Raw genomic sequence first — 13,623 nt, 5'->3', positions numbered from 1 at the left:
TAGCAATTTTTTCCTCCGAACTTTGACATATACTAAATCATGCCCCCTGAACTTTTTTGGCCGTTAAAAATTCCCCCTGAACTATTAAGATTGTTAAATTTAAGGACTTTTGTCTAATTTCATTCAATTTTACTATTTTAGGTATTAAATCATGCTCCCCAGACTTTAATATCTACTAAATCATGCCCCTCAAACTTTTATATGTATTAAATTATATCCCCTGAACTTTCATCCATGTTAGAATTTTTTTACTAAAATTAGATAAAAGTCATTAAATTTAACAATCTTAATAGTTCAGGCGGAATTTTTAACTGCTAAAAAAGTTAAGGGGGCATGATTTAGTACATGTCAAAGTTCGGGGGGAAAAATTACTAATTAGCCTTATTTCAAAATAATAACATTCTGCATGATAAGTTTTTGTTAAAATGACTGATATTAATTATGAAGCTGCACTTTTTAAATATTTTAATTTATTAATATTTGAACAACATATAGTTTGAAGTTTATTTTATATTTTTAAATAAATCATAATGGAATTTATTTAACCAACTTTTCTCTATCAAATTATGAGAGAATATTTTAATTGATTTTTTTTAGTATTGAAAAATTATAAAATCTCATAATTCAATATATAAGAAAATTATCAATGTAGTATTTTAAATCAAATAACATATTACATTAGATTATATTAAATTATTTATAATTAAGCTTATTAATTTTTATTTCTTATCATGTATTTTAATTAAATCAACGTTAACATCATAATTATTATTTTTTATTTTTATTATATTTATTAAGTAAAAATTATTATACACGTAAAATTATAAAATTGATTTAATATTTTTTAATGAAATTATTGTATTAATGTAAGTGAAGCTTCAATAGTAATCACACACACAATAATATTATATTAGTGTAAAATTTTAATACTGTAAGTGTGTGCGTAGCACCAATGGTAGACTGAAGATTCAATTTGAGGTAGGGCGGCATATAATTTTTTTTTATTAAAAATAAAATAATGTGCTAAAATTTTCATCAAAATTAATGGAAAAGTAAAACTTGTTCTTTTATAGCATTAAATATAATACAAAACAAATATATAATCTATATATAACATGTATATAAAGATGAATGAGTGTTTTGGTTTTAGTTCAAAAGATAGAAGAGTTAATAAATATATTAAGTCAAAAAAATCATAAGGTTAAAAGATAAATATTAAATTATTTAAATTCAAAACATTAATACTTTGAAGAGTCACACACAAAAAAGAAAAGAAAAGAAAAAAAAAATGAACCATAAAAAAAAACCACAAAAAAACAAAATAGTTGAACCAAAACCAAAACACTCATTCATCTTTATATAGAGGAAATTACATTTTATACCCCTTTTATAATGTCCTTTTTTATTTTTACCCTATTTTTCAAAGTCTATCATTTTTACCTCTTTTTTAAAACATTGTACTAATTTTGCCCTATCACTTCAAGTTACTCTCCATGTGACTCTCTTATGTCAGGGTATTTTGGGTACAATATATATAAAAAGAAGTATGTTTCAAATAAATATAAAATTAGAGATAAATTTGATTAATTGATTAATAAAAAGGGTATTTTTCAACTTACCCCCTTTATATATATGTTATAGATAATTAAATTTAAAACATTTATACTTTGAAGAGTCACACACACACAAAAGAAAAGAAAAAAAAATAAATTTAAAGTATTATTTTTTTTTGAAGATAAAAGAGTTTATAAATATATTAAGTAAAAAAAATTATAAGATTAAAAAATAAATATTAAATTATTTAAATTTGAAACATTAATATTTTGAAGAGTCACAAAAAAAAATGACACGTCTTTTTATTTTGTTTGAAAAATAATTTATACATACAGATAAAAGTCTCACATCGTTTAGAAAACTTTTAGGTACTATCTATATAGGTTATAAATAATAATTTAGTTACATTTATTTTTTTAGTCTAACAATAATTATTTTTTTTCTTATGGGTGATTAATTAATATCTTACCTATTAATTATTTCATTAAATTTTATTTTTAATAATTATTTTTTAAAATAAATTTTTTCATATATATTTATGAAAAAAAATTAATTTAAAAATTTTAATTCTAGTATTCAATATTATTATCCTACGAATGGAATTATCTCACTAAAAGCAAGGTATGACATCTTATAAACATTAAAAATCGGCTATATTAAAAAAAATCTACTATTTTTCATTAAATTAGGTAGCGTTTGGCAGGGACGACTCTTATGGGGTGTAAGTTGGGCTATTGTACAGGCCCCAAAAAATAAAGGGCCCAAAAAAAATAAAGGGCCTAAAATATTTGTTTTAATACTCTTCAATCTTTTTAATGAACCCAATTTTTTAAAGTGCTAACAACTTATCATTGATTATTTCTATGTCAATTTCAAAAATCTATTTTCAATTCTATTATTAAGGAAAAACTTCATTGTAATACATATTCTATATTTTAATTACATTAATCACCTAACAATTGGTTTCTTACATTTTTAACTTATATTTTTATGCTCACATAATTCTACTACCATCTTTTAAAATTTTTATTCATTTGTAACTTAATAAGATAACGTTAAACTGGATTACATAATAAATGAAGTTTCAAAAAAATAGAAAAAAAAAAGATTACACAATAAATAGAGATTCTTTAATTAAGATAATTAAAAAATATTAATAATACATTTTCTTTTAATTTAATGTATATATATAAATATAAATAAAAATAAATATTACATATAAATTTATTCAGTTAGAATATAATATAAATTTCTTTAAGAAAAAAGGTATATCATGTAAAATTAAAATAATTAGTGTAAATTTTATTTATATACCAATGGGTTTTTTTTTTATATCATTATTTATATACCAATTAGTATCATACTACTATATAAATTTAATATATTTGTAAGTAATATTCATTTTTTATAGACAAATCTTTTATATATAAATAAATATTTATACTAATGAAGAAAAATAAAAAAATATATTTATATATAAAAGTAAATATTACTTTGTAGTATACATTAAAGTTTATTTATATACTATATATACTTAATAGAATATATTAAATTTAGATAGTATCAGTTTTATTAAAATAATTAGTATAAATTTTGTTTATATACTACTTAGTATATAAATTATCATAATTAATATAAATTTTCCTATAATTAAAGTATTTATATACTACTTAGTATCATTATTATTTTTTATTTTTTTTATATATTAGGAATTAAAATACTAACCGCTTAAAAAATAGCATAGTTTTGTTGATCCTTCATTAAAATTTATTTATATACTATATATACTTAGTAGAATATATTAAATTTAGATAGTATCAGTTTTATTAAAATAATTAGTATAAATTTTCTTTATATACTACTTAGTATATAAATTATCATAATTAATATAAATTGTATCAGTTTTATTAAAATAATTAGTATAAATTTTATTTATATATTATTTAGTATGTAAATTATCATAATTAATATAAATTTTTCGCATAATTAAAGTATTTTTATACTACTTAGTATCATTATTATTTTTTATTTTATATATATATATATATATATATTAGGAATTAAAATACTAACCGCTTAAAAAATAGCATAGTTTTGTTGATCCTTCATTAAAATTTATTTATATACTATATTTACTTAGTAGAATATATTAAATTTAGATGGTATCAGTTTTATTAAAATAATTAGTATAAATTTTGTTTATATACTACTTAGTTATAAATTATCATAATTAATATAAATTTTTGCATAATTAAAGTATTTATATACTACTTGGTATCATTATTATTTTTTATTATATAAATATATATATATTAGGAATTAAAATACTAATCGCTTAAAAAATAGCATAGTTTTTTTGATCCTTCCATTTTCATTATAATACACTATTATAGTAGTCATACTCAGAAAGTTTCATGAAGAAATAATTATTTTTGGGCGAATTATATGAGCTAAATTTAAAAGGACAAAAAATATAGCATATTGTATATAAATAGAACCATAAAAAGTAGTACTTATTAGTATAATATCATCCCATTTTTTTTTTAATATAAGTACTAGCTAATATAAATACAATGCAATAATTTTAAGTTTTTTTTTTTTTTTTGTTATTATGTTTTTTTATACTAATGGGTATATATACTTTATATTTTTATTTTTAGTTTAAACTTAACACATATTTATACTAATTGGTAAATATTATTTTGTTAGAGCATATAAAAAACATAAATATATACCTCAAGGTATATGACAACAAAAATTAACATCAATTTTATTTTTATGTTCCGAGCTTTGTATGCTAATTTAAAATTTCAAGCCTAATAGTGTTATTTGCCTTTTATATTGTATCTTATATATAATGAATAATAATTATTATTATTTATAATTATTCTATAAATAAATATAGTAATTAATTAGATATGTTAGTTACAAATCTTTCCTATTCGGTATTTTGACAAAAAAATCATATCATTATGTTATAATACTTTTTATAAGTTTTTTTTGTAATTAAATAGATAAAGATGTATAGTTATGTTAAATCTTGTTTTTAAGCAAAATAAATAAAAATTCATTGTTATTATTTATTATTTTTTTTTCAAACCTTTCATATTTTTTGTTGTATTGCAATCAATAATAATTTTTATAAATTAATTGGAGCTTTTTGGTACTTTATAAAATATATAACCGTATGATAATTGTTGCCCCTGATTTCGCCCAATATACGTAGACCAATCGGACAGGGACACGTGGATCAAACAATTTATAATATTTGCTAAGTCTTTTTATGCCACAAGGTAACATCCTGGACATAGGTCCCGGAGAAGGCACCCGGAGTTTAAGGTGCTCTCGGAGGCTCACACAACACTAAGGCATCTCCGCGAGGTGTCAGGCCTCTCCTGAGCAATCAAGTCGCATTAAATGCCGCATGGGAGGAAGCGTGTTGGGACTGCAACACGCAATAAAGTCTGACGGCACAACCTCCAACCAGCAGCGCCACAGTAATGATCATTTAAGTCTAGCGACGGCTACACTGTGAAAAGTCACGTCAATCAAAAGGCAAAAAGGACATTCCACATAAAAACCCTACAGCACCTAGGGATTTGACCATGCATTACTCATGGTATATTCATTGGGAATACCCAACTTTATGGATACTTACAGATACACTTGTAAGAACAATTCTAGGGATTACCCCACCAAAAACACTATAAATACCCCCTCAAAGCTCATTTAATGGGGTCGAGAATCTTGGGCTGCATATGAGCAAGAAGAGTAAATACTCACCAAGAACATTCTCTGTATTTATAAGGGTGACATTCTCCCGAGTATAAATTCTGTATTAAATACATCCATAAATAACAAAGACTCGTGGACTAAGGCTCATTAACGCCCCAACCACGTAAAAATCCTTCTCTCACTTTCTTACAGCTCAATAGTTTTATAATCTTTTATTAGTTGCCAAAAACCTCGGTAATAGTGTTATTTGCCTTTTATATTGTATCTTATATATAATGAATAATAATAATAATTATTATTATTATTTATAATTATTCTATAAATAAATATAGTAATTAATTAGATATGTTAGTTACAAATCTTTCCTATTCGGTATTTTGACAAAAAAATCATATCATTATGTTATAATACTTTTTATAAGTTTTTTTTGTAATTAAATAGATAAAGATGTATAGTTATGTTAAATCTTGTTTTTAAGCAAAATAAATAAAAATTCATTGTTATTATTTATTATTTTTTTTTTCAAACCTTTCATATTTTTTGCTGTATTGCAATCAATAATAATTTTTATAAATTAATTGGAGCTTTTTGGTACTTTATAAAATATATAACCGTATGATAATATTTAAAAATATTATTTATAAGTTGCATCTTTTTTGTAGGGGCTCAATTTTTAAAATTTGAACAGAGCCTCCAAAATATTTAAGACGACCCTGAATTTAATACAACTTTTACATCACCAACATATTAGACAAAATGATTAGAGACATTGTGATCCACACAAACATTACTAATCCTTCTATGAAAAGTTAATAAGTATAAACAGAATTTTATACTCGACCAATCAATTTGCCAAACATTACTACATTACTCATCAAATGATCAAGAGATCTGCCAATGTTATCTGAGTAGTGCATTTGACGGTCAAGAATGTTTAAACGTTTTGTTTTTGAGAGGGAGATATTGCTCCCTCAATTTGATTTAAAAAATAAATATTAAATTATTTAAATTTAAAACATTAATACTTTAAAGAGTCACACACAAAAAAGAAAGGGCAATTTTTAGTAATATACCTAAAATGTAACAAAATTAGCAATATAACCTTCGGTCATTAATTGTAGCAAATACCGTTTATGTCCCTACCGAAAACGGAAACTAATATACGTGATTTTAGGAAACCACCGTCTTCTCCGGGTGAAGAAACAACCGACATCAACAGCCCAAATTTCCCTGAAAAAATGGAAAAAAAAGATGTGCAATACACTATTAGTAACTCCTATATATACTTTAACCTCACCAGGAAAAAAATTGAAGCAATGTACAGAACCTCCATTAGAGCTCTGCAACTCCACAATCGAAGGTCCGATCTTGTGAAAAATCATCAGAAACTCCCGATTCCAGTAATCAAACCAAAAAAAAGGTAACCGATTGTGAAAACATCCTTGATTTAACACCTACATCTGCAAAAAAAATCACATCGATCGAGCATGCCAATTTCCAAAAAAGTTTCAGATCGATAACTACAATTTTCACAAAAAAATAAGTCGATCGTCACCATAACGTTTCTCTAATCATCAAATACACGATCGAAGCTGTGAAAACTGAAAATTAGTTGATCACACTCTATCAGAACGTCGAATCTTCAGAATCGCCACTGGAAAAACTCAACAACATCTTCGTTCCTCAAACAAAGTTTCCTGTAGAAAAAAGCAACAAAACAGCTCCAACAAACACTCAATTTCTCCAAAGAAGCTAAGAAAACAGAGGTAATTTCTCTATAAATTAAAGGATTATCCTAACATACATTTGTAATTTTTCAACATAAAATTAATATGTCATATAAAATACCTCATTATGCACATTCAACTAGACATGTTCTATTCTTTTTTCTGAAAATCTTTACATTGTTAATCTCAGACAAATGGAATTGATGACATTGGTGCTTTACTACAATGGTAAAATTGTGGATAAATGCATATACACTGATTATGAAGTCACAGGGATACTACTACCAAAAAGTTTCTCATACAACGACCTACAAACCAAAATTTGTAGTGAGTTAGACTTGAACAACAAGACACTAATCAGTATGGAAATCCAGTTTCAAATACGACCAACTATACCACCAATGAAGATCAAGGATCATAAACCCCAGGCAACAAGTGACATAATTGCTGATTGCATCAAACGAAGGATCATAAACCCCAAAAGAAACTACAAACCAAATGACATTATTGAAGACATAGCAGAAGATTATAGTATCTCCATCTCCTACCACAAAGCATGGAGAGCAAAAGAAAAAGCTACTTTCGACGTTAAAGGTAGCCCATATGATTCATACAATGAAATCCCTGGCTTCCTATACATGATTCAAAAATGCAACCCAGGTACACAAATAAACTTATAATAAATCAATTAGTAACAAAACAGTACCTGATTCATAAATTAACTATATCATAATGTGTAATATTTGTAGGAACAATAACAGATCTTGTACAAGATGATGAGGGGAGATTCAAATACTGTTTCTTTGCATTAGCATCTTCTATCAAAGGCTGGAATCACTGCACACCAATAATAGTTGTGGATGCAACTTTTTTGAAGAATGCATATGGAGGTACTCTTATAGTTGCTAATGACAAGATGTTGACAGACATATATTTCCACTAGCTTTTGCAATAGTCGATTCAGAAAATGATGCGTCATGGCAATACTTCATGGATAAACTCAAACAAACATATGGGGAACGGGAAGAGCAATGCATAATTTTAGATAGACATGAAAGTATCGCAAAATCAGTGAAAATGATATTTCCCAACTTGATGCATGGGGTATGTTGCTTCCATCTATTCCAAAATATAAAATCAAGATTTAGAAAAGGAGGAGATGAGCTGAGAGATGCATTCTATTGTGCAGCAAAAGCATATAATCTTGCTGATTTTGAAGGATTCATGAAAGAAATAGACACCATAGACAACCGAATTCGTCCTTACTTGACAAATGAAGTTGGCCTCAATAAATGGACAAGGGTTTATAGCACAAACAAGCGTTACTCAACAATGACCTCAAATATATCAGAATCCGTGAATTCAGCCTTGAAAGAAGTAAGAGAGTTACCCATTGGCACACTACTAGAATGTCTACGCTGCTTGGTTCAAAGATGGAGTTGGACAAACAAAAATAGAGCTCTTGCTACACTCACAACACTAGCAAAAGGACCAGAAAAGGAACTCAAAGACAAATTAGATCGCAGTAAAAAATTGCAGGTAATATATCTTTTAAACAATTCTTCATTATAACATGTGAAAAATACTTAACAGTTACCTTCCTATAATTTTACAGGTTGAAACATCAAACCATGCCATATATACAGTCAATGAGTTAAAAAGTTCGTACATAGTAGACATTCAAAAAAAGACATGCACATGTCAAAGATTCCAATATGACGAAATGCCATGTTCTCATGCAATGGCAGTAATATCAAAAAGACACTTCAAATGCTACAATTTCTGCTCTTATTTCTACACAAAACAAGCCTTCCTTGCAACATACGAAGAAACTGTGTTTCCAATAGGTGACCGAGACTCATGGGAGTTACCTGATCATATTAGACAAATTGAAGTACTGCCACCAAAGCACAAAAGACCAGCAGGAAGGCCAAGAAAACAACGGTATAAGACCGCAATGGAGAAAGCAACACAGAATCAATGCACACAATGCTTGAAAAGAGGACACAACCGAAGGACTTGCAAGAATGAACCATTGGAACCATCCGCAAAGAGAAAAAGATACTAAATAGACATTGAATTCCTACAACTACTAAATAAACATGAACAATACGTTCCAATTACTATCTGCAACCAAATTTCTTCTTTTTTCATGTATGTTCTGTTTGAATAATTCAACATCAAATAAAGATTTCCACATGGAAAATCTGAAGATACAATCATTAATCTCATATAAGAAACAGTTACTAATGTGTACCTTAATTATAATTAATCTCATAAAAATATAGTCACTCTTCCTATGCCATACCCAACTACTAATTATAACTCCTGTAAAAAAAATAAAAAATAAATAAATAATAGAATCACCTTTTTATAAATAATTCAATAATATCAATCTTTTAAAAAAAAAATAATCAACATACATACAACAAAACATTATAAACTTCAACAAAAATATCACACTAAAAATCCAAAATATATAGCCAACATAATACTTTGCCTATATCCAGTATAAGGCAAAAAATAACAACAAATCGTACTTAGTCTTAGAAACACAAAAAGATACTAAAAATATCCAAAAGAGTTACTATATTGTAACTATTTACAAACAATCCAAAAAAGTTACTATGCATTTTCCAATCTGTCCACTTCTAAACCTAAGCCTTCATTTCTGTCCACTTCTTCCAATCCTCCCAGGAAACTCAGATTCAGACTCGTACCCATTGATCTCCTTCTTCTTAGCATGAACATACAGATCCACATCAAGCTTGTTTCTAAAGAACTTCACATCTAATGGATTTGGAAGTAAATCAATCGCACCGTGGATAAAAAACTCAGCATACTTAGCAACAAACAACCCACAATCACTGCAACAAACAAAAAAGAAAAAAAAACAAATTAAATAAAAATATACAAACTAGAACATAAAAACAAAAAAAAAACATACACTTACTTATCCAATTGCTGAGGCAGATTAGTCACAGTAAACACATCAAGCTTCTCACTGTCTTTCTTCCCTCTAAACCAACCTTTGCTCCGGTCAATATCCTCCCTTCGATTATAGAAGTCCATCAAATGCAAACATATTGGCAACATAACAACAAGAGGCCAGATATACAATCCTGTCATCTTGTCACCATCTCTTTTCGACCACATTGAATTATAGACATTGAGACACCTATTCTTTATATCAAAAACAACTAAAACCCAATGTTGATCATCTTTGACATGAACATATATCAAAACATAATCAACAAATAACCACCGAGTATTAGCATACATACAATACCCCTCCATATACTCAATTACCATATTACTCGTAGGCACAGAATCAATATTTTTCTTAGACTTCACAAAGTTTTCATACAACTCAACCACCTTGTTGTAAAAATTAAAATCTGTCGTAGTTGCAGAAACAGTAACCCGAGGATCATACTTCAGTTTCTTTCTCAAGTAGTAAAATATAACATCCAAATGCTGAAAAAAAAATTATATAAATTATAGACAACAACAAAAAAACATACAAACAATAAAAAAAGATACAAAAATATATATAAAAACACTCACAGAGTCAGACAAACATCTCCCAGGCGTCAATAGATCATAAAACCACCATTTATCACTAACAGAATCAATTGAGAAATCCAAAGGTGCATCCAACATGTTCTTTCCTCTAACAAACTTCTTCTTCCTATTAAAAGTAACAGATTAGTGAATATCCATATACAGATAAACATCAAACAAAAAAAGTTATGTAAAAAAAAAACAATACTTATTCTGGTCATTAAAGCCATCAAGAAACCACTCATCAAATGAATCTTGTTGAAGACAATGCGGTGGATCAAGCAACTCAGAATTGAAAGGGTGTAGACCTTTCAAATACTTTGTTTCACCAATCTTAACAGATTTTCCGGACGAATCCCCAAAGTCAATTCTAATAACACCTTGCAAATCCCTTGGGGTACCAGCACTACCCAAATCAATAACTTTGGATTTTTCCTACAATAATATGAAAACCCAAAACAAAAAATCAAAATAAATTAAAAAATAATTAAAAAATTAATCATACATAAATATATACAAATCATACCATACTCTTCTTCAACTCATAATCATGACAAACAGCATCCACTTTCTCTGATATAATTAACATCTCAGCAGATGTAATACCATCGTCAGTGCTCTCACTATCCCTTTTAGATGCTTCTATAACATTGTCATCCCCAACAATTTTTTTATCTTCCAACAAATCTTCAACATTTTCAGACTGGGCCAACAAGGAACCCATAATATCAAAACTTGGACGATTATTACCAACTTGAAAAAGCAGCATATTAGTTACTAAATCAACAAAACAAAATACAAAAGCATAATAAAACAAAAATAAATAAAAAATAAAACCTTATCCATGCAATCCTCAGCACCTTGATCACCAGCCTGATCGGCAACTTCATTAACAATAGCATCTGATATTTGTCTTATTTCCTGAAAAAAGACAGCAAAAAGATACAAATATATAATAAAACCTAAAAACACAAATAATAATACATTTTAAAAAAATATATATAAAAACACCTTATAAACTTCAGCACCATCATCTTTAACACCACCCAAATCATCAACAGCTGCACCATTACCCTCACCATCATCCTACAATGACAAACACGTATGAAAAAAATTATACAAATTACAAACAAAATAAAAATTGAAAAATTATTAGAATGGAAACTAAACATTATATTATATACTAAAATAAAATAAAAAACCAACATAAAAACTCAAAAAGTAATCTATCAGTACCTCATTTTCCACATCAATATCATCAAGTTTCCCAGAATCAGATTTATCATCGTCCCCATCACCACCATCACCACTGTCATCACTGCCATCACCACCATCACAGTCATCACCGCCATCACCGCCATCACCGCCGTCACTTCCATCATCTTCCGCACCACCACTATCATCACTCCCATCACCACTATTTTGATCATCATACCTCTAAAACAAATATTAATAAATAACAAAACATTAAAATAAAAACACACAAAAATTAAAAAATAAAAAAATAATAATAAAGGAAATGAACTTTACCTGACTAGTAACACAATCTTTCAAGCCCTCCAATACATCATTTAAATCTGAAAACTTCTTATCCAAATACAAAACCAAACCCTCTTCAATTTTAGAATCAATGTGAGCCTTCATTTTACTCTCAAATTGAACAAACTTATCATCAATATCCTTCCTCAACTCCTTCAAAGAACTCCCAATCTCAGATTGCTTATTGATAATACGCATCACATAATGTTTAACATCATCAAACATAGGACCCCCAACAGTAACTTTTTCCTTAACACCTGAAAACTCACCCTTGTCTAACTGCCTCTTAGGTACTTTCACACTCTCAAAATCATCATCAGACAATGAAAAATAAGAAAAATTAAATCCAGTAAGATCAAATTTCTCATTCTCCTCAGCAGAAGGAAACACAGGAGTAACTGAAAGCTGAAATACAAACAAAACATAACTCAAAAAATAGATAATGAAAAAAAACACACAAAACAAAACAACATAATAAAAAAAAGCAACCATACCTTAGATGACAAGTAGATTTTCCTCTCTACCTCACTTGAAGTAACTTCTTTCGCACTGGACCACATACACACCCTATATGTTGAAGAAGGGTCAAAAGTACAAATGTTTTAACTTCTAAAAAGAGGAATAACCTCATACAACCAAACTTGGAAGATGAAAGGAAACCCAGCCAATTTGTAAGTTTTACAATTTGAATCACTCCCCTTCTTATCAATTCCTTTTGCCTTAGCAAGTGCTTTCAATTTAGCACCCTTCTTACCTTTCAAACCAAGCCTCAAATAGTACAATGTAGTATCATAAACAACCTTGCCCCATGGGAAACTATCAAACTCACCCGAACCTACCAAATGTAACAACTCAATACTAACATGTTTATCTGGAGGTTTACTTAACAAGTTTAGTAACCAAATACAACACCGCCATCCTAACTGCAAAGTCATCATCTTTAAAAGTACTACTCAGAAAATGCTGCTTAACGGCTCCATGAGTCACAGTCATATCACTAAAGTACTTGTCTACAAACACATCTCCCTTCCCAACATACTTCATCATATCAATATCACCCTTACACAACAAACCACTAATAACAGCAAACTCCCCTAAACCAAAACGAACCCTATCATGACCAAAATCGAACCACATCTCTTTCGAATTTGGTTGATGGACTTCCCTATTCAATGCAGTGTGAAAAATCTGATGCTGCAATTTATAAGACTGAATATCCAATAAATGCCCAAAACAAGTTGCAACAAACATAGCACGCTGCTTCTCAGTCAATTTTGCTCTAATATCTACTAAAACATCATCATTATGAGCCCAGAATATGATTTTACCACAAAATCTTTCCTTTGGCTTCAAGTAAAATTCCCACAACTGCAACATAATCGTGTACCATATAACCATTAAAAATCACAAAAAAAGCAACACAATAGACACTTACACCGCATAAAACACATGAACAGTTTAAAACATAATGTCATAATGAACTCTTTTGTTACAACTTAACTAG

The 13,623-nt window shown here is 27.9% G+C and overlaps 2 protein-coding genes across 2 annotated transcripts; one reads left to right on the top strand and one right to left on the bottom strand.

The window, feature by feature from the left end:
- Positions 1-7,945: 7,945 nt before the first annotated feature.
- On the top strand, positions 7,946-9,209 carry LOC133033685 (uncharacterized). The gene is made up of 2 exons (XM_061108714.1): positions 7,946-8,555; positions 8,632-9,209. Exons 1-2 carry the CDS (start codon positions 8,007-8,009, stop codon positions 9,082-9,084), a joined length of 1,002 nt encoding a protein of 333 aa, XP_060964697.1. The 5' UTR covers positions 7,946-8,006; the 3' UTR covers positions 9,085-9,209.
- A 225-nt stretch (positions 9,210-9,434) lies between these two features.
- On the bottom strand, positions 9,435-13,017 carry LOC133033684 (uncharacterized). Its single transcript, XM_061108713.1, has 5 exons — positions 12,614-13,017; positions 11,107-12,524; positions 10,789-11,015; positions 10,584-10,707; positions 9,435-10,493 (listed from the first exon to the last, which is right to left on the bottom strand). Exons 2-5 carry the CDS (start codon positions 11,347-11,349, stop codon positions 9,966-9,968), a joined length of 1,122 nt encoding a protein of 373 aa, XP_060964696.1. The 5' UTR covers positions 11,350-12,524; positions 12,614-13,017; the 3' UTR covers positions 9,435-9,965.
- Positions 13,018-13,623: the final 606 nt, after the last annotated feature.

Source organism: Cannabis sativa, chromosome 1, assembly GCF_029168945.1.
Source record: "Cannabis sativa cultivar Pink pepper isolate KNU-18-1 chromosome 1, ASM2916894v1, whole genome shotgun sequence".
NCBI classification, from domain to species: Eukaryota; Viridiplantae; Streptophyta; class Magnoliopsida; order Rosales; family Cannabaceae; genus Cannabis; species Cannabis sativa.
Note: the sequence above shows the minus strand (reverse complement) of the source record. Positions and strands in the feature narration are given on the sequence as shown.

Excerpts from the sequence above, each read along its gene's own strand:
- LOC133033685 (XM_061108714.1), top strand. The coding sequence starts at position 8,007 with ATGGATAAACTCAAACAAACATATGGGGAACGGGAAGAGCAATGCATA. Across the intron at positions 8,556-8,631 it reads ATCGCAGTAAAAAATTGCAG|GTTGAAACATCAAACCATGC; the intron begins GTAATATATCTT and ends ATAATTTTACAG.
- LOC133033684 (XM_061108713.1), bottom strand. The coding sequence starts at position 11,349 with ATGCTGCTTTTTCAAGTTGGTAATAATCGTCCAAGTTTTGATATTATG. Across the intron at positions 10,708-10,788 it reads GGCTTTAATGACCAGAATAA|GAAGAAGAAGTTTGTTAGAG; the intron begins GTATTGTTTTTT and ends TACTTTTAATAG. Across the intron at positions 10,494-10,583 it reads GGAGATGTTTGTCTGACTCT|CATTTGGATGTTATATTTTA; the intron begins GTGAGTGTTTTT and ends TTTTTTTTTCAG.